The sequence below is a fragment of the Rhodamnia argentea genome, chromosome 1, assembly GCF_020921035.1.
Source record: "Rhodamnia argentea isolate NSW1041297 chromosome 1, ASM2092103v1, whole genome shotgun sequence".
In the NCBI taxonomy this organism is placed as follows: domain Eukaryota; kingdom Viridiplantae; phylum Streptophyta; class Magnoliopsida; order Myrtales; family Myrtaceae; genus Rhodamnia; species Rhodamnia argentea.
The window spans coordinates 8,574,991-8,595,247 of record NC_063150.1 but is presented as its reverse complement, the minus strand read 5'-3'; the positions used below and the strand labels follow the sequence as shown (position 1 = coordinate 8,595,247).

The window sequence follows — 20,257 nt, the reverse complement described above, 5'->3', positions numbered from 1 at the left end:
CCGCATCTAGGCATGGGCCGACACCTTACTTGTTGGCCGACGAGGGGCTCACGGCTAATGGTGGCCGGTTCCGGTTCGAAAACCGGCAGTTCCGATTCCAAAAAAAGGTGGAACCGGAACCGGCCCTTGAATAGCCGGTTCCGGTTCCGGGTTTGGAACCGCCGGTTCCAAAGCCCAATTGCTCTTTTCACCCAACTTACTTCCTTTTTTTTTTTTTATAAAACCGGGTTGGAACCGGTTCGAATCTGCCGATTCCGGGCCGGTTCCAACAATTTACAAACCGGAACCGGCCCTTGAGGGCCGGTCTGGTTCCAGGTTGGAACCGTGGGCCCGGTCAACGGGCCGGTTCCGAGCCCACGGGCCCACGGGTCCATTTGGCCACCTCTACTCATGGCCCTCGCTTGTGGCTGACCATAGTTGTAAAAAACCGAAGAAAAGAATAGTAAAGATAAATAAATTAATTAATAATCTAAAAAATATTAAAATTATCTACATCGGTGCTTGTCATGCCACGTAGGATGGTCATCGTCAACTTTAGCAATTTCTAGCCAAAATTGGCTAGTTTGACTTAATTGGCAAAATATGAAAAGGTTTATGACTCTATTAGCATGATTAAAAGGTTTAGGACTTAATTGACAAAAGTATAATAGATTAATGATTTTTTGGATAAGTTTTTCATTTGTATACAATAAGGGTTCATTAACACAATTGACGGTGGCTAGCAAGGATCACGCAACCCTTTTTCAAAGCAATGGAGCCACTTCCAAGCCATCTCTCTCTAATTTTTTAATAAGAAAATAGCGTCATTACAATTATGTAATAGATAAGAGGGTTAATATCACGAAAAACTTCAAATTGATACACATGTAATAAATTTACCCTTTTGGCCGTTAAATTGCTGAGTTAAATAACACGTGGCAGTTGACAGTTGTATTAGTTCGGAGTTTTTATTCTTTGTTTGCCATAAATATATAGATTTGGGTGTTTTTCATGATAATGGAAGCTAATGGAGGATAAATTTGTCATAGATGTGCCAGTTTAGTGTTTTTGGTAGTCAAATAATTAGTTCGGAATAAATTTATCACGGGTTTATCAGTTTACTTACTAAAAAATGTGAAGATTTACCACGAACAAGTAAAGTTTACTATTAACAAATCAATTTTACAGATAGATGGACTCACTTTACTCTTAACGAAGGTGGTATACCACAAAATAGATGGAAGTAATTTATAATAACTGTTTCACCGAAAATTTCCACGACGACATACTTACCTTACCAAAAAAAAAAAAAAAATTTCCACGACGAAAGATCTTTTATCGACAAGCATAGAGCTTTCGGATTTATTGTTTCAAAAGGGCCATTGTAGCGATTCCGAACAGGAAATAAGTAAACGCCAAAAAGCGATAAAGTTCTGTGTTTGATGGGAGGGAGGGAAAGCCTTATGCTTTCGGCAGTGGGATGAAGTTTTACGTTTTCTTTGGAAATGTTTTATCGGACAGACCCACAATTGTTTTGCAACTTCTCTCTACGTAGGTGTATTGTGAAAGTCTTCTTTGGTGTTTCGTTGCTTGGTTGCCCATTAAAATCTGCTTAACCAAATGAATGAATATATAGTTTAGTCATTACGTTAGATGCATTACTTGCTAAGCTTCAGCTCATTCCGTAGATGTTGCCCTCTTTTCTAGGAAGCCGGATATAGGTAGCGATGGAGCAGACGACCTAAATTCGGAACAAGGAGATGGTGCCAAAGTACTCTGGAGTAGTTTTTCCTTTGTAAATCCCTTTATGTATATTTGAACTTTTGTAATGAACCTACTAAAAGATATATGTGTATTTATATAAACTCAATTTTCTTTTCTTTTCCAATTCTATTGCTTGAAAATCACGTGTTTTATTTAGGTTTAGGAAACCCTACTATTATAACCACACTCCTTAGGCATCATGCCTACCTATGTGTTTTACATGCACTTGTACTTTCGTCTAATTTTCCGCGTGCACCCTCTTATACGTAATAAAAGATTAAAACAGAATGTAATCAATGCATGGGTTAAGGAGCGGCCGTTGCAAATTGGTATCAAAGCAATGGATCGAGGATGGCTCGTGACACCTGCCCCCTCGTTTTTCTCTCTTTTCCAAAAACCAACTCTTCGGTTTGGCTTTCTTCACAACTGGTCCTTTTTATTGTCGACTCAATCGTTCCAATGAGAGTTGTAACTCCTGGATCTTCTTCTTTCTTTGAATTCGACGCCTCTTAGTTCTAGACATACCCTCCAAATTCTAACTGCTGGGTTGTCCTGGACTCTCCTATTGCTCTTGTAAGGAGAACCATTGTCCTACGGGAGGATCACGTGGAACCTTCAACGTAGGCTTTTGCTTAACTTTCTTTTTTGGTAATGGAGGAAAATCATCGTCCTCGAGTTCTAGACCTTGTCCTATCAAGACAACATCTTTCATGCTAATTCCAAAACTTGGTGATTTCAACTAGCGGACGTAGAGATCCATCTTCCCACTTGGCACGTCCAAAGTAGTAATCTCATGCTCACCCTCCAAATAATGCTACCGGAATGACTTCTCAGCCACTTTTTTTTACCCTTCCGACTGGTCACCAAACCCATTCGACTGAGAAGCTTGGGATGGGGGTTTCTTAATAGGAGGTTGCACAATATGCGCATTATTTTGTGGACCCAACATCTTAGCATTTTCACCTCAATAAAGCGGTATGTAATGATTTTGATGATATGAATACGTTCCCTATATGGGTTTTCATCTCCTGATTCCCATGGCTTTGCTGCCATTTATACCTTGGCTTTCGCCTCCCATATCTTTTTGAGTAGTCATGACTCATTTCTTGTTGACACCTCTAACACAACATCACTGGTGGGGGTTAACCTCCACTAAAAGATGCCGGCATCATTCCGGTCATCATAGCAAAAGGGTTCCCTTCTATTTCCATCTTCTTATCATGTTCCTCAACAAACTTAATCTTTCCCTGGCATATTGCCTCCTGAACAATTCGCCTGAAGACAATACAATAGATAGTACTGTGATTCCAAGAATGGTACCATTTACAATACCTTTTGTCGGCTAACTCTTCCTTACTAGGTATCTTCCAGCCTACGGTTAACTTCATCAGACCATCTTGCAAGAGAAGATCAAAGATGTCATCCAACTTCATCACATCAAATGAATAATGTTGGACTTCTTTTGTTCTTGCCAGGATCGACTCTTTCACCCTAGCTGGTTTCAAAGCACGACACACATATAGCTTGTCCAATACCATCCTAGCCACAAGAATCTCAATCGGTTCATCCTGATCCAAATTCTCGTTAGAATTCTTGTCTTGGTCTACCGAAACCAAGTTTTGTTTATAATCCTTGTAGTATTTCTTGTCTTTTTCTTTCCACAGATTCTCAAACCTAACTGCAACAGCAATTATTGAAAATATATCTATGAATTTTTGGCCTTCAAGGCGCTCCCTAAGATTAAACTTCAAACCGGCTGTGGCCATGTCGGTTACTTCTTTTTTGGGTAGAATAAACATACATCGGTTTCTCAATCTTTTAAACCACGCTATGTCTTGGTCTACCGAAACCAAGTTTTGTTTATAATCCTTGTAGTATTTCTTATCTTTTTCTTTCCACAGATTCTCAAACCTAACTGCAACAGCAATTATTGAAAATATATCTATGAATTTTTGGCCTTCAAGGCGCTCCCTAAGATTAAACTTCAAACCGGCTTTGGCCATGTCGGTTACTTCTTTTTTGGGTAGAATAAACATACATCGGTTTCTCAATCTTTTAAACCGCTCTATGTGTTGCTCTACAGACTCACTGCTGTATTGTCTTGTATTTGCCAATTCATATAGCGTTACCTCTGGTACCATCCGGTAAAACTAGGTATGGAACCTGTTCTCCATGTTTTCCCAATTCTATATAGAATTCGGTGCCAAACTTGTGTACCAAGTGAAAGCCACTTTTGATAAAGACAACGAAAACAACCTCAGCATAGGGTGCCAGTCGTTTGCGTCACCACATTGTGATGTGAACTTACTTATCTGTTCCACGATAGAATGATCATCTTCACCAGTGAACACCGCAAATTTGGGTATCTTATATCTCCGTGGAAATGCTACATTATCCACCCAGTCAGGATATGACTTTTGGTAAATTAGCCTTGGTACCATCCCTCCTTCAGTATCCATGCGTTGTATCACTATGCCTGCAGCATTTTCAGCGATGTGCTGGTCTCTTAGAGGGTCAACCGCTTGAACCACGTTTCCTCCTTGCCCGCTAGGTGGATACGAAGGTCGCACCAGGTTATTCTCTGGGTACAACAGATGCGAAACAAACTGGTCAGGGTTAGGAGGCATACCCAAACCGACGTTTATCGGGTTCGGTGGTTTGACCACTTCTACCGGTGGATATCCGACATTACCGAGTGGCCTAACATTGTCACACGAATTGGGTAACACATTAATTATTGGATTTTCAACCGTATTCGATGTCCAATTTAACCCTGCAACGTTCCCATCCTTAACAATTGGTGGAAATCCCCTTACATTAATTGGGTTATTGAAACTACCAACTCCAACCCCATTCTGATTCTGGTGATTAGTGGTATCATCTCTTTATAGTATTCTCACCACTATAGAAGGAACGACCTATGTCAATCCTTCGCTTCCATTGGGGACCAAAGGATTTGTCAGCGCTCCATCCATGAGCAAGCTTGCTCCTTGGCCAAATGGTGGTTGATTGGATGAACTGGGTTTAGTCATCAAATTTGTCACCATATCGATAGTCATAGGCTTAAGGACATCGGTAAGACGATTCTCCACATGGTTGGCAAACTCATTGTGATTTTCCTCGAACACCCTTTTCATGGTGGCCACCGTAACAGCATCCGGTGCCAACTCCTTCCTTTGCTCATCAGTAAGGTCTCTGGGTGTATCACCTGGAACTCCATTGAGAGTTGCATTGACATTTTTCTCGCCATCATTCGACGACCGCTGAGGAGAATGACTCACCAATGACGCCATCTTGATTCCTAGTCCTCAAATTGAACCACAAATGGTCCCACCAAGAGTGCAAAAAAGATATTTCGCTAGAACCGTCTGCAATGAAAGATCTTTTATCGACAAGTATAGAGCTTTCAGATTTATTGTTTTAAACATGCCCTTGTAGCGATTTCGAACGGGAAGTAAGTAAATGACAAAAAATAATGAACAGTGCGATGAGTAAAGTGCAGGAAAGATAAATGCTTGATAAGATAAATTGTAGAGTAGAAGATAGGTTGTTGATTGATTAATTGAGGTCTTTTACAAAAAGCCATCTCCGACTATTTATAGGTGAGTACAAAATAGAACCATCTCAAGCAATTTCTTCACGTGCGCATTATCCTAAAACTTTTAGATCCGCCTTGGTAACTGCCCTCCTTATCTTTAGGGTGGTCTAAACGTGTATCTAACTACTCCACATAACCGTCAACGCCACATACGGACATAACCGTGTCACCGACGTTTCCCTTGAACCGAGCTTCTGTTTGCCCAACGTTCCTTCTTAACAGAGAGTCGGTTTGCCATGTCTCGGCTGTCAACGCGCATATCTTTGTGGGCTTTGTGACTCCCGTGGTCTCTATGACTAACTAAGGCCCAAGCCGATTTTTGGTGTCAATAATAACTATACCCAACTGTAAAAAAAAATTCATTTTCTTTGCGGGTTGAAGATCTACTAAAAAATAATGAGATATACTTTATTTTTCATTAATTTGCTTTTTCATAAAGTTTGGGGAAATGAGAGGAAGACGGTGCCGTCATTTTTGGTAAAAGAGAGGAAGATAGTGACATCATTTTTGGGGGGTAGCGCCTGTCCTTTTTGCACCTCTCATTTTTCAAGGGAAATTGGTTGACTGGCTTAAACGGTTTAAATTTTTTCTTTGCCACTGTTGCTTCTGATCACAATAATCTCAATAATATTCATGCTTACAATAGTAATTGTCAATTTCCTGTTCGGATATATTAGAGTGCAAGTCGGTAATTAAGCTTTCTCTTACTCATTTACGGATCCATACATATCCTATCAAGAGCGGGGGTAGGAACTACTGTGTTCAACATTGGTAAGTAAAGAGCTAAAGTGAAATCCATTTACAATAGTAGGATTTCACATTTGCTGTCATCTGATGTATGCGCAGGTATATTCATCACGATGCAGAAAAAGGTGACAGCTTGTGGCATCAAGATGACAATTCTGGGAATGGTATTGAGGTTCATCGCTGGGCCGGCTCTAATGACGGTGAGCTCCCTTGTCATGGGGCTGCACGGCGATGTTCTCAGGATCGCCATAATACAGGTAGCGAAACTAAAGTCCATCGCCTATATTCGACCACGGGATGATGTTTAACCCCGCCAACGGAAGCTAGCATTGCTTAAGCCAGCCTAGTGATAGGAACTTCCAAAACTATGCAGCTCTGCTTCTGTCAGTTGTATTTAACTTCTATGGATCCAGAAGAGCGATTTGGCCTTTCCCCGTTCTACAGGCGGCTCTGCCTCAGTCGATCACGACTTTCATCTTCGCAAAAGAGTATGGTTTACATGCGAGCATCCTTAGCACCGCGTAAGTTTTCTGAATTCCTTTAAATTAGTTCCATTCATGATGTTCGCCAAGATCTGACTTTCACTGGTCTGAGGAAGGCATCTGCACTTGTCTATGATTGCAGGGTGGCGTTTAGCACGTTGGCATCTCTTCCACTGCTGATAGCCTATCATGCTGCTTTGGAGGTTATATAAGAGCTGACCCAGATCAAATATTAGGGGAGAAACATTTGAAGGGAGGAAAATGGAGGAGAGGATCAATGCAAGAGCGATGAGGAAATTCATGGCGAACCTAATTCGGGCCGGGCTCTTCAATATTCGTCATCTTTACTAGTCTACCCACTTCGAGGCCCATCTCGCTTAGAGCCTTCACAAGTGAGTCTATCGCTAAACATCAAGGAACATCAAGGAAAATTCCTTTTTGTTTATCAAAAAGAGATTCGTGTGTCCATGAATGTTTTATGAGAATTGTTAGCCTAATAATCTGACAGTACTGTCAGTTATTTATAATCACACGATCTCCCAATCAATAAGTACTTTATGCAAAACACGCAATGATGACATATGGATTTTACAATACTATCAGGAAAGCATTTCTTATGTTTTATATATGTTCAATTCAAAAGTTTTTACGTATATTTTTTTTCTAGCAAGCCCCCATCCAATTATGATACCCCACTATAACTCTAAAAGGCAGCCCCACCTTCACAATACCGTAGTTTTCAAACATGTGTTACCAAAGGGGAAAATCATAAAATAGCCTTAAATCTTTGTATTTTTGCCAATTCAATCTTAAACTTTGTAAGCTTGTCGATTCAGCTCTAAATCTTTTCACATTTTGCCAATTCAGCCCTATTGGTCGGAAATCGATGACATGGATGGCGGCGGTCTTATATGGTACCGCCGGCGCCGAAGTGGCTAATTTTTAATAAAATATTAATTTTTTAAAATTTTATTTTTTTCTTTTTTCTTTTTTCCTTTTTTTTCTTTTCCTTTTTCCTTTCGACCATCCTGCCGGCAATGAGGGCAGAGGCAAAGGTTAAGGGTGATGGCTAGAGGGAAAAAGGAAAAGATAAAAAGGAAAAAAGAGGAAAAATAAAAAAGTGCAAAAAAATATTAAAATATTGTCAATAATTATCAACGTCGGCATCTGCAATACCATATACGATTGTCGGTGTTCATGTCAATGATTTTCAATCAATAGGACTGAATGAGCAAAATATGAAAAGATTTAGAACTAAATCGGCAAACTTAAAAGGTTTATAACCGAATTGGTAAAATTGCAAAAATGTTTATTTATTTATTTTTTTACAATTTTCCCCTTACCAAGCCCACCTGGCACCACATAAGTTGGTGCACGTACAACCTCACAATAGTTTCTTAGCATGAATTCCGTTATGGGCGAGGAATATGGCTCAGTCTTAAGGAATTGAGAACATTTGAGAGCCAGTTTGGTTTGAGAGAATAATTTTCTATTTTCAATTTTCAGTGTTTTCGAGAGAAAGCATTTGATGAAAATTAATCGAAAGTTTCGATAGAAATGAAATAATTGAAGGCATGCTTGGCATATCGCTATGGGCAAAATACCACCAAAAACTCTAAATTGTGACCATCGTAAAAACACCAATAGCCAAAAAAATAATAATAATAATTTGTGTCTCAAAGAACCGCCAATAGTAAATTAAAACTCGTGATGTTTTTTTTTTTTTTTTTGGTCAGGTTTATTTGCTGCTGAACGAAAATTTATTTGATTTTTGACCCAAAAAAGAGAAATTATTTGGTTCATACTTTAAATACGCGGACGAGTATGTGTGGAAGGTGCTTTCCATATATGGCATCAACCGATTTGAATTTACCACTTTTCCCTTAATATTCCATTAAACTATATGGAGAATTTCCATAAATAGAGAGTCCGCACATGGAGAAGATTAGGAGAGAAAATAAAAACGTCTTACTTCGAGGTTTTTATTATTATTATTTTTTTATTTTTTGTTTCGTGAAAAATGAATAATTTAAACAATGCTTTCTTAAAATTATCGCTTGGATCACTTAAAAAGTTAAAATAATTAAGTAATGAATTTTTTTTTAATTATTGACGATAATTTATGTGTAAAAAATTTCGTTCACAATGACAATATTTTTTTGTGCATTCATCCTTTTAAGCGATACGAGCGATTGTTTTTCAAAAATATTTTCAAATCATTTATTTTTGGTCACGAATAAGATTCCTACACAAATAATTGACTCGCTTCTCACATAGCAAGTCGATGACGCGAAAGTCAGATGCTTCCACAGGTGGAGAAAAGCTTTCGTATTACATTAACAACTCTTAAAAATTTTATGTCTCCTGCTTTCTTTTTTATGGGACAATAAGGTTACAAGACATATATTTACTCCGTTACAATAATTCACATGTTATTTTTCTCGAGAAAATTCATGTTGACATCAACATTTAGACAGCATGAAAGAATATAGTCTTAAACTCATGAAACGGACTGGCCTCTTGCAAGCTGACGACTTGATGCCAACCAAATAAATAAGAAACCTTGGCTAAATTCTCTAAGAAAACCTAAGATTCAGTCTCAATTTTATTTCGAATTTCTTTTTATCTAGTGACAAATCTTTAATTTTCTTTTTTTTTTTGGTCCAAACAAATCTTTAATTTTCACTTTGTACAAAAATTGTAAATTTTTTTTATTTGAAGAAGAAGTTTGGGGAAAATTGAGGCATGATATAAAATTTTATGATTTTTTTTTTCTGGAAATTAAGTCTAACAAATTGTGGATGCTGTTGCCGAAAGGAGAGTGAACCCTAACCGCCCCGCATCATCTCTCCCTTTCTTGTAATCTCGGCGCTCAGCCTACCTCTCCGTCTCTCTCTCTCTCTCTCTCTCTCTCTCTCTCTCCTCTCGCTCGTACAGCTCCGCCGCCGCTGCCCAGCCTTCCTCGCTCGCTCGCTCCCGCGGCCGCATACCTTCCTCGCTCGCCCCCCGCAGCGGCAATCCCAGTCCCGCCTCTCTCGGTACGGCAACAAATCCCTCTGGGCATGTGATTCTGGGTATATTTTGATAGGAAATGCTTTCTAGGGTAACTCTCAAGGGAAAAAAGGGAGAATCTTCGCCCCGACTAGACTAGTTTTGTGCGTCGTTGCTAGGTCAAAATACTGGTTTTGCGTCTTGAATTGGAATTGTTTGACGGGGAACGAGTTTCGATCGAGATGCCTGATGATAGGCTGTGACTCCGAGAGCAATCTTCACACGAAGTATTCAGGAGGCATCTTGCTTTACGATTTCTGGTTTCTCGTTTTTGACCTCCTCTTTTGCTTCTTTTTACTTTTTTTTTGTGTTCTTGTACCTTTCCCAGATGAAGAAGAAGAAGCAGAAATCTGCCCTCGATTCTACCCTTGCTTCCGATTCTGGGCTTGATCTGAAGTCTCTGATTCATCAGCATTCGCTGTTCTTTGACAAGTTAATCGAGCTCGTCCCTGCGAAATTCTACCTGCCCAGTGATGACAAGGACAAACCGTGGTTTCAGGGTCTCAGCAAAGACGCCAAGGCTTCGGCCAAGAAGGAATCGATGGAGAACATAAAGAAAGCTCGAAGAGAGCGATTAGACCCCGAGAGATCTTCTAAAACAACCCTCGACTTGTTGAAGGAGAGCTTGGATAAGGAGAAATCGGGCGACGAGTCTAAGGAGGAAGAAGTAATGGAACCTAGACCTACATTGTCTGCTATGGAAGGTGAGGAGCGGTCGGCAACGTATGAAGAACTCCGGCAACGGCTTCATCGCAAAATTCAAGAACTCCGTGGGAATAGGAATACTAGGAATCCTGATAGGCCAAAGCAAAGCGAGAAAAAACAAGATGATCAAAAGAAACGCAAGAGAGACTCTGCATCGGAGGAAGATATGCCCGCAAATGGTGATTCATCAGAGAAGATAGAGGAAGATGCATCGGAGGCGGCAAAGGAACTCGCCCTCACTTATGTGAAGCTCGGGGATGATGGGGACAACAAGAAAAAGAAGAGGAAGGTTTCAAAGCTTAAGGAGCTGGAAAAGGCAAAAAGACTAGAAGAAGCAAAGAAGGACCCAGATAAAGGGGAGAGGATTTCATGGAAAGCTGCAACCAGTAGGGCAGCTGGTCTTAAGGTTCATGATGATCCCAAATTGTTGAAAAAGAGCATAAAGAAGGAGAAGAAGCAGCGCCAGAAGAATGCTGGAAAATGGAAGGAGAGGATTGAAACCACGGAGAAAATGAAATCGCAGAAGCAGCAGAAGAGGTCGGATAACATTGCTGAGAGGGCTCATGACAAAAAGATGCGGCGGATTGCTAAAAGAGAGAAGAAGCTTCTCCGACCAGGGTTTGAAGGACGCAAGGAAGGTTATATTAATCAAGATGGAAGTTAACTACGTCTACTTTCTTTTTGCAAGTTTCCTGAGCGATAGGTAGTGACCCTTTGCCTTTGAATGGAGTTAGTTTGATCTTACATTGAAAGGGCCTATCAAGGATTTTTGTTTTAGCCTTCGAGGCAGTCTTCCTACTGCTCCTTAAACGCCGAGGATAATGCTGATATGCTTTCAATATATGTGGCTAATTAATGGTGGCATCGAGCACCTTATGTCATCCAGATAGGGCATACTATATAGCCAGAATCTGATGGAGCTTTTTGATTTGTTTTCCTCTGTTGTCTAGGAGGGACAAATTGCAATCTGTTTTCATTTGAGCAGCAGGTTTAGGGTACAGCATTTTTGTTTTACTGCGTCTCAGTGACGTGAAGCATGCCCTGTCATGATTTCTTTGCATACATATACTCGATAGCCAGTCATATCATGAATCAGGTTTCTTGGTCGGTAAAATGGTTTATCATTTTGTTTTTCCTTGAATAATGTGTCCTTTTGAAACACCTGATACCCTATGCGCATTAGCTCAAACTACCTATGCTCATACTGTACATAGATAAGGTAGGATTATTGAGGATTGGATAAGATCTGAATGAGCGATAGTGGAATTAATGATGTAACAATGAATTGGTACTTGATGTCAGTATCGTTACGGGAATATTTGGAATTCGTTCTATTCTATCTCTGGCCTGCAGGTGGTGTTCGTATCTTTTTCCCTGATGATTGTGCAGTTTATTTCCTGAGGGATTCTTTATCTTTTTGCCCTGGTAGGTGATATCTCATAACTCTATGTGCTCGAACTTGCAATCGAAAGGCATGAAACAGGACTGTCTTGTTAGTTGTGATATCTCCCCTTAGCCCTTTATTTTTCAATAGGAGGACTACAACTTGATCTATTCTTCTACCCCGATACATCGCCATCTCACAGTCGATCCACCGCAAGACCGTGTGTTCTTTCTTTCCTCTTTCTTGCTTTGGCTGCACGAGGCACATTAGTACTTTTGAACACACCAGATGAATTTTCTTTTTGGCTCAATGTGATTGACAGGATCCAAATCCTTGTAATGTGCAGTATCAAAATTTGATTTATCACCACCAGATGCAAACGTGCATGACCAGGTGATATGGTGGCCAGATGCAAATGTGACTCAAGGTCCTCCTTTTGGGGCTCCCAAGCAGACTCTGGAGGCGCTTATAAATGAGAGAAGACCTAAGTTGGCAGAAAAACTGCCACATTACAGCTCCAGTTAAAGTATTAGACATTTTCCACACGAGCTTGTAGTTTTACGTAGTACAAACGCCACTTGACGCTGGTTTCATTAGAGTTCTTGAAAATGCAAAGGATGCTGCTGTAGTTAAATTTAAATTCGACGATTCCATGGTGCATCCAGATTGCTTCGGAAAGGCCTATTTGGTATGTTTAAGATAATTGAACTCCGACCAATGATGTCGTTCGAGAGGACTCAAAAACTAGAGATGGACCTAAAACAGAGCTTGGTTCATGCGGCATCAGAAAAACTCGAGTTCACCTCCGATATGCCGAAGACAGAGGACAGGTATTCGGCCCATTTCTTCGTAAAGAGGAAGAAGAGTTCGCTCACATGATGGCTTTTCCTTGGGATGCTGCTGAGTGATATGGACAAGTCAGAGACAGGAAGAAGAACGAAGCGACAGGGGTAAGGCCACAAAAACGAATTTGGCTTGGAATGGCAATCATGGATGTTGAGGTTGATGTATTGTATTCTGTTATCTAAGAGATTATGAGACGGTTCCGAAAGGCCCCTTGCGACCGGACAGCACGGGGGTCCCCGCTCCCCGGTGAGCGGGCGGGGGTCGCGGGGGCAGCGCCCCCGAACCGCTAGAAGCGTTTTATGTTCGATTATAGAAGGATTTCTATGGGAAAATTCTAGCTTGCAAAGGAGAATTGAATTGGTGGAAGGTTCAAAACGAAAGGGGGCGGTTCTTAAGAAGGAGAAGAAAGTGGAACCATCCTTCCCTGTCTTGGAAGTCGGAAAGGCCGTACGGTGGGAGCTCGGAAGCGGCAATTGCGCGAAACGGGGGCTGGGACGATTACCTAGATAACCATTAGATCCATTGCATGAATCTGTCGCATACACAGGGTTGTGCGATTGTTTGCACTTATTGCAGCCTTTGCTTCATGTGAGGAGGGTTTGTAGCACGTTGAGGACTAAATTAACAAATCATCAAAAATTTAGGGGCCTACACATATTAGTACAATATATCGGGGTCTCTAGCCTTAATCACATGTGCAAGTTTCCCTACATGTGGCCCGAGGACGAAATTGACAAATTGCCAAATATTTTAAGACTAAATTGACATAATTGATAAAATTAAGACTAAATGGGCAAATCATTAAAAGTTTATTGGCATTCAATTGAAAGATTTAGAATTGAATTAACCACCGTGCAATAGGTTTAGGATTTTTTAGATAATTTTTTCAGTTGTCATGGTTGCCTCCATTTGCCGCTTCAAGAGCCACACACATGCATATTTTTGGCCAAAGTTGTCTCTTGATCCAAAATGAGATTGATCATTAATATTATTGTATCTCAAATATGATTTTAATACATTTGTTTGTCAAATATGAGCATGATATGAAATCAATCTTTCGACCCGCGTTATTTGTTATATATATCCACTATTGTTCAACTCTTTCAAAATTTCGTCATAAACAGTTATTTGAACTATGTAATATACATTGACCGAAAAAAAAAACCATCTAATATACATGTATTTCAACAATCCGTACATACGTAAAGAATCATTTGTAAATATTTACTACCTAAATTTGTGTGATTTATATTAGATGACTACATATGAAAATATGGAAAAATACAATGATTGTATTGTTTGGAAACCTATTACCCAAATATCCAAAAGAATTACATTTGCAGAACAAAAGATTTGCTAGTTCTTAATTGATTATAAAACATGAATGCCGGGTAAAATCGCGCTGGAACATGGGAGTTACCGTCCCTGCTTCTACCGACACTTAAGACAAAAGAAAGAGGCACCTTTGTGGGGTGTTCAAACTTCAAATCTTTGTTAATTGTGGAGATTGAAAGCAGACCATACATCGCAGTCTAATTCTTAAATGATATTTTGTATGACATTGAAGATCGTGGCAACGTCGCTTCCCCACCATTTACCGTGATGCTCGGGCTGTCTTCCACCTCTCCTCCCCCTCCTCCCCCTAGAAAGAATACACTTTGAATGAACCGCCCCGAAAGTCCAATCATAAACATTTCAATCTGTCGGTTTTGGTGATTCCCAGAAGAAAAGTTTCGGTTTTTGGCCAAGTTTGTCCTTCTTGAAAGCTTGTCGCCGTTGCTTAAGAATACCCAGAAGCCGAAACCCGAAAGATCAGTATTTTTTCCTTGAAGCTGTTCATCGACCCCACTTACCTCGACATAAGATAGCAGACTTGTCGTTCGTTGCCCCTGTCTCTCTCTGTCTCTCTCTCTCTCTCTTCTCTCTGCACGCTTGGGCGACTTCCATGGATATCAATCCTCCAAATGCTGTGAGTTCCCCCCTCTCTTTTGTTTATGCCCTTCTCCGCGTGTGATTTTTGTGTGCTTGTCCCCTGTTTCTTGCTCGATGCAATCTGATAAAGATCATTCCTTTTCGAAGTTAATTGAGCTTCTCGGTGGGCATGCTGATGACTCGCTGACACAAAGCAAAGTTTGGAACTTTAGTGCAAAAAGTTAACCGCTGAGGGTGTCTCAGTTAATCAAATTCTCTTGGTCAACTAAAAGTTTCACAAAGTGACTTTAGCATTTGATTTTTGCGTTTTGATGGTTGATTTAACTTTCAACTTAGCTTGCAATATTCGAACGGCTTGGCATTTGATTCCCTCCAAAAGACTGCAATGAGTGGAATGGGAACAAAAGAAGGTGGCTCTTGCTTTTTGTTGTTTTGATAAATTTGCATCTTTCTTTCATTGTTGTCTCCATGAGTGATGCTTTTTTACAATGCGCTCAAGTTTGTTGAAGAATATGCTGCTTCTTAAGGCAAATATGCGACAGTATCAGCTGCGGGATTTGCCAATAGCTTGCGAGGCTTGTTAGAGTTTCCATCGCATAAAACTACAGACGAACCTTATTCTTTCGGAGGAATCCTGTTTTTTTTCTCTGTCTTTGGATGGTGGAATTAAATTCATGTCTGAGAGTCAAGCTGATTTTGGTGTGGACTGAGCACGGCTAAGTTGTAAATTGCAAACTTCAGCCATGAAATACGTCTGTCATTTCAATGAACTACTGATACTGAGCTCTGTTGCATATACATAGCTGAAGAATTCTATGACATGTTCAGACTTTGTTATTTCAATCCAGTCATGTCCTAATTTCATGCGTTAATTAGGCTTTCTTTTTCTATAATTACTTGTTAGGGTAGGGATTACTAGTTTATGGGCAAACCCTGAGCTCTGCAAATGAGATTTTTATAAGCCTAGAAATTACAGTAGCTGGGAGTGGTTTTTCTTTAGATTCTAAAAGTAGTTTCCTTGACCATTTTTGTCAATGTATTTGATGCATATATGGTTTTAATCGTGCAATTGAGAGCTTGATGAGTTTCGAAGTGTCCATAGTATATCCATTCCTTTTATTCTCTTTAGTGAGTGAGTACATTGGTTTCCTTGATGAGAAGGACACTGGAAACCTTCATTTCTTCTGACATTATTCTGTTTTTCCTCTTCCTTCAGGCTTCCCTCTTTGCAGATCAGAAGTGTAGAAAATCTTGTTTCTGTAACTTGTTTCCTGCAGCATCTCTGTTTTGTCTAGCACTTTTCATTGGGAGTGCACTGTTGGCATCAGATTACAGAGAGGTGTATATCTACTATTCTTAGTTCTACAGATTATCATGTTTTTCGCTGAACTCAGTCCCGGTAGTTAACTTGCTGAATGTCATGAATGAAACTGAAAATGTTTTGCAGAAATTTTCAGGATGGGATTGGAGGATAATTGATAAATCACAGAGTGCTAACACCAGCACTTGTGCAGTATGTCATCCTTCCATCTTGTTATTAGAGAATGGCAGTTTTGGATCTCATCACTTTCTGTTCATTCGTGCCATGCCAGATGTCTCACTTGTTGTTTAATAGCTTATTTGTGTTATCATTTCAGAATCAATGCAGACCACGTGGAAGTGAGGCCTTACCAGACGGTATTGTTACCAGTTCTTCTGATTTGGAAATGAGGCCATTATGGAATTCTGCAGAGGTAAAAAAACAGCCTGAAATGACAATAGTTTTTTCATTGTGGAAGATATAACATCATAGTTCTGAACATGCATTAACTTGCTTGATCTTTGGACAGGGCTCTCTTAGTTCTTTGTCTAACTTGTTTGCCGTGGCTGTTGGAATCAAGCAAAAGGATCTTGTGAATAAAATGGTTACAAAGGTGAGAAAATTTTTCTGGCTGTTGCTTAGTCCCTTTATCTTGAGCTTTTATCTAGGCTAATTGTTGTCATTTTTCACTTTGCACTTTGCAGTTTCTGTCAAATGATTTTGTGGTGATGCTTTTCCACTATGATGGGGTTGTTGATGAGTGGAAGGACTTAGAATGGAGTGGTCGCGTTATACATGTGTCTGCATTTAACCAAACTAAATGGCAAGTGGTCTTGTCCTTCCAACCCTTGTGATGATCATTCACTGTATCCTAATGGATCTTTTATCTTGTTCTACATGACTAGGTGGTTCGCCAAACGTTTCCTTCATCCAGATATAGTTGCAGAATACAAATATATTTTTCTGTGGGATGAGGACCTAGGAGTTGAAGATTTTCACCCCGATAAGTATGTGTGCTTCCCCTCATTAGCAATTCAATTTTCTTTGCTACCTTATGGGGAGTGTAAGACGTGAGAGTATCAGTGTTCCATTTTGTTAGTATGTGATGCTTCATCAAATATCTGTTAAATCTGCATTCATTCAGATAATTGGTTTCTTGATAGCACAGTGATAGCGCAATGACTTACACAGCTTCATGTTTCCTTGCATACTTCTAGTTAACTTGTTGGCAAGGATTGATTGTCATACCTAATTGTTTTGATGATTGTGTGCAAACTTGAAATGGTGATTATGGTGTGGTCCAACTTCAAAATGCCTTTGACAAGATATCTGGCTCTTCCCTCCTCCAAAACACCAAATTCTTGTAGGTACATCTCTATCATCAAGACTGAAGGGCTTGAGATATCACAACCAGCCCTTGATCCTACCAAATCAGATGTGCATCATCAAATCACTGCACGTGGGAGGAGATCGGTCGTACACAGGTGATCTTATGTCCTATTACCTTTTGCCAAAGTTTGACTCCAAAATCTGGTTGATCTCATGGATGCCTCTTGCTACACGCATCATTGTTCCAAGTCATTTTGCTTATCGTTGGATTGTGCGAACCTCTGTCTAGTGATGGATGGTCTCAAACGGGAACATGGAACTAGGGGAGGTAAATGAATGTATTGCCCAACATCCAGACATACCAGGCTTTAGCAATGTTGTGCCTCCTCGAGATCTCACCTAAGAAAATTTCCATAACCACGGAACCAACTAATTGGTGGGATTCAACCATCCAAAACAATTTTTTTTTTGTGCTACAGTAGCACTTATCCGTGGGATTTCCATGCAATAAATTTTTACTTGAATAACTCGACAGTTAACAGAGATTTGTAGGGGTGGCTACAATAGTCATGTAGTATCATCTAAAATGTTAATGGGTTCATCGAAGGACAGCTTGTGGAAATGTCAATCTGTTTACTAAATGACAATATTAGGTTGAAAACTATAGAGCGCTATTGATTTGTGGATTGAAGTACTATCTTTCTTCTTTTGTCAACAGGAGGACTTTCAAGCCTGGTGGTCCTGGTAAAGGTTGTGGTTCCAACAGTACAGCTCCTCCATGCACTGGGTAGGTGCACCGCACCATATACTATTGAAAGTTCCTTGTATCTGTAGGGTGTACTTTATATTGTTGGATGGATTGTCTGTTTTTTCAGGCAATGCTTGTGGCTCTTTTTTATTCGAGATAATTAACTCTCTATTTCCTTCTGATCTTCTATTATAATCTTCTGTAGAAATTAAGTGGATATAATCTGTTGCAGGTGGATAGAGATGATGGCTCCGGTTTTCTCAAGAGCTGCCTGGCGCTGTGTATGGTATATGATTCAGGTGTTCCATTTAATTGTCTCTGGTTTTTGTCTTTTTCTAGGACATCGAAAGGGTCTGCTTGTTTATTGCGGCCATGTCATTCGAAAGAAATGTCTAGGTTACATATGTAGCTATTAAGATGTGGAAGATGATGTCTTTATTGTCTGAGCTTGAATTTGACTTTGAATTCGATGCTTGCTGTCTGATATGGACCAGAATAATAAGGTAGGAAACTGCCGCATTTCACCTTATAAACCCATTTGCAAGATATGGCTTTTACCTGACATTTTAAACTCATGGATGTTATAGGGTGATCAAGTTAAGCCTAACCTCTTACAGAAGCAGATTGGTTACTCACCCCTGCATGCATTCTTAACTTTCTTAACAGAATGATTTGATCCATGCTTGGGGCCTAGACACACAACTTGGTTACTGCGCTCAAGTCAGTTTAACTTTCTCTACTCAGCCGTCGATGTAGTCTCAACCTGCTTTCCCTCTTAAACATCTCCAAGGCGGAGATTATTTACTTCAGTTTGTCTTGACAGGGTGATCGAATCAAGACTGTAGGCATTGTGGATGCCGAGTATATAGTGCATTATAATCGGCCGACACTCGGCGGTGGCAATGAAAACCAGGTTTGGACTATTACAGTTATCATTCTCTCAAGGGGCACCATCTTGGATGCTGAATCCTCGTATATAGAAATAGTTATGAAAAACGTAATGTTTGCATGCTATGCGAACATCATTTAAGGGTGAAATAGTTCAGTGTGAAAATTATCTTGAGTATTTTCTGTTGTTAATTGGGTTGTTAAGGTTATATTTGATTGTTTTCTTCGTTTTTACAACTTGTGTTTGCAGTCGGACTCACAATCGCACAATGATACTTCTGAGACTGAAAAAGTGGAATCAGAGGTATTGTCTGTTTTTTTAACCTTCATTGCTTATCTCAAACTTCTGGCAAATATCTGAGTGATTTGAATTGTATATTGCGAAACTTCTTGTGCAGGCACCATCAAGGTCTCATAAACATGATCCTAGAGTTGAAGTAAGTTTCCCCTCATTTGTGACATTTTCCTGACCGTCTATTCTAATGGAGGAGAAGCAAATGACGCATCCTAAATGTTTTTTCCCTTCATTTGACTTTAAAAGCATGACTTTTATTTTCATGAACTGAGATGTCTATGCAAACAGCTAATTGTGGCTTTTAAGGAAAGAGAGGATATAGAATGAAGTTCTTTTTCCATATTGCTGACATGGTTGGGTTGAGAAGTGGTATCACTTATCGCAATGTCACACTAGATTCAATGATTTGTTTGCTGATAACTTCCTAGCTTATATGATAGATAAGTTCATTGCTTGTCATAGAAATGCATGCCTCTTAGTATGGTGATAATTTTCATCTTCCCATGGGCTAGTGAATGAGGTTTCGAGTGCAGTTAACTGTATTTCGGGAAAGACTATCGGATCACATTCTTAATGTGTCTGCAGGTGAGGAGGCAGTCCTATGTCGAGCTCGCAATATTCAGAAAAAGATGGAAGAAAGCTGTCCAGGAAGATGAATGTTGGACTGATCCGTACCCTCAAGCTGCAACGGACAATATCATGGCCTAATGTCCAGCGACGCTCCTCTTGTTAAGAATTCCTTAGATTGATGGCTGTGTACAATGCAATGAGGACCGAGGCAGCAGTTGATTGCAGGCATTGAGAAGATAAGCCTTGATCTTAAAGCATAGTTGATGCAGTGCCAGGGTTTCAAAGATACCGGGTACCTAGTGCTGCTGCTCCTGTATATAGTTGAATCCTCCTTTTCGATTGCAAGATTGATGATTTGGTTGCGAGGTAAATATTCTCTATACCTCGATATCATTCCTTCTGTTTGTCCGATTGAGAAGCAATTATTGTATCACTCTCACAAACCGCACTCTTGTGTCTCATACCGCTGGGCAATGTTCCATAAAACTTGTAAAGAGGGTTCATGAAGGTTGTACTCCTTTGGACTGTCTCATACTATCTATTGACCAGTGCACATTATGACCGGCCATAATAAGCTATAGAAACTTTAAAGTTTGTAACTTTAGGAATTACTGCCATTTCAGGTTTCTCTGGATTGTC

General features: G+C 39.9%; 2 protein-coding genes across 4 annotated transcripts; both read left to right on the top strand.

The window, feature by feature from the left end:
* The first annotated feature begins 9,420 nt into the window (after positions 1–9,420).
* Positions 9,421–11,294, top strand: LOC115740100 (ribosomal RNA-processing protein 14-C-like). 2 transcript variants are annotated; one of them, XM_048284576.1, is made up of 4 exons: positions 9,421–9,447; positions 9,486–9,515; positions 9,547–9,608; positions 9,950–11,294. In XM_048284576.1, the coding sequence occupies exon 4, from the start codon at positions 9,950–9,952 to the stop codon at positions 10,988–10,990; it is 1,041 nt and encodes a 346-aa protein (XP_048140533.1). In that variant the 5' UTR covers positions 9,421–9,447; positions 9,486–9,515; positions 9,547–9,608; the 3' UTR covers positions 10,991–11,294. The 2 variants fall into 2 exon arrangements, with proteins under 2 accessions (XP_048140533.1, XP_048140538.1); XM_048284581.1 differs by lacking the exons at positions 9,421–9,447; positions 9,486–9,515 and having other exon boundaries at positions 9,549–9,610; positions 9,949–11,294.
* Positions 11,295–14,116: 2,822 nt separating this feature from the next.
* LOC115740096 lies at positions 14,117–20,253 on the top strand. Of its 2 annotated transcripts, none has more exons than XM_030673469.2 (15): positions 14,117–14,525; positions 15,705–15,827; positions 15,936–16,001; positions 16,126–16,221; positions 16,318–16,401; positions 16,493–16,611; positions 16,694–16,795; positions 17,156–17,272; positions 17,836–17,904; positions 18,098–18,164; positions 18,532–18,585; positions 18,689–18,778; positions 19,004–19,057; positions 19,140–19,190; positions 19,634–20,253. In XM_030673469.2, exons 1-15 carry the CDS (start codon positions 14,502–14,504, stop codon positions 19,754–19,756), a joined length of 1,239 nt encoding a protein of 412 aa, XP_030529329.1. In that variant the 5' UTR covers positions 14,117–14,501; the 3' UTR covers positions 19,757–20,253. The 2 variants fall into 2 exon arrangements, with proteins under 2 accessions (XP_030529329.1, XP_030529330.1); XM_030673470.2 differs by having other exon boundaries at positions 14,119–14,525; positions 19,152–19,190.
* Positions 20,254–20,257: the final 4 nt, after the last annotated feature.

Coding starts and splice junctions, on each gene's coding strand:
- LOC115740100 (XM_048284576.1), top strand. CDS start 9,950: ATGAAGAAGAAGAAGCAGAAATCTGCCCTCGATTCTACCCTTGCTTCC.
- LOC115740096 (XM_030673469.2), top strand. CDS start 14,502: ATGGATATCAATCCTCCAAATGCT. Junction 18,165..18,531: donor GTGTATGGTATATGATTCAG/GTGTTCCATTTA, acceptor CTTTCTTAACAG/AATGATTTGATCCATGCTTG. Junction 18,586..18,688: donor AACTTGGTTACTGCGCTCAA/GTCAGTTTAACT, acceptor TTGTCTTGACAG/GGTGATCGAATCAAGACTGT.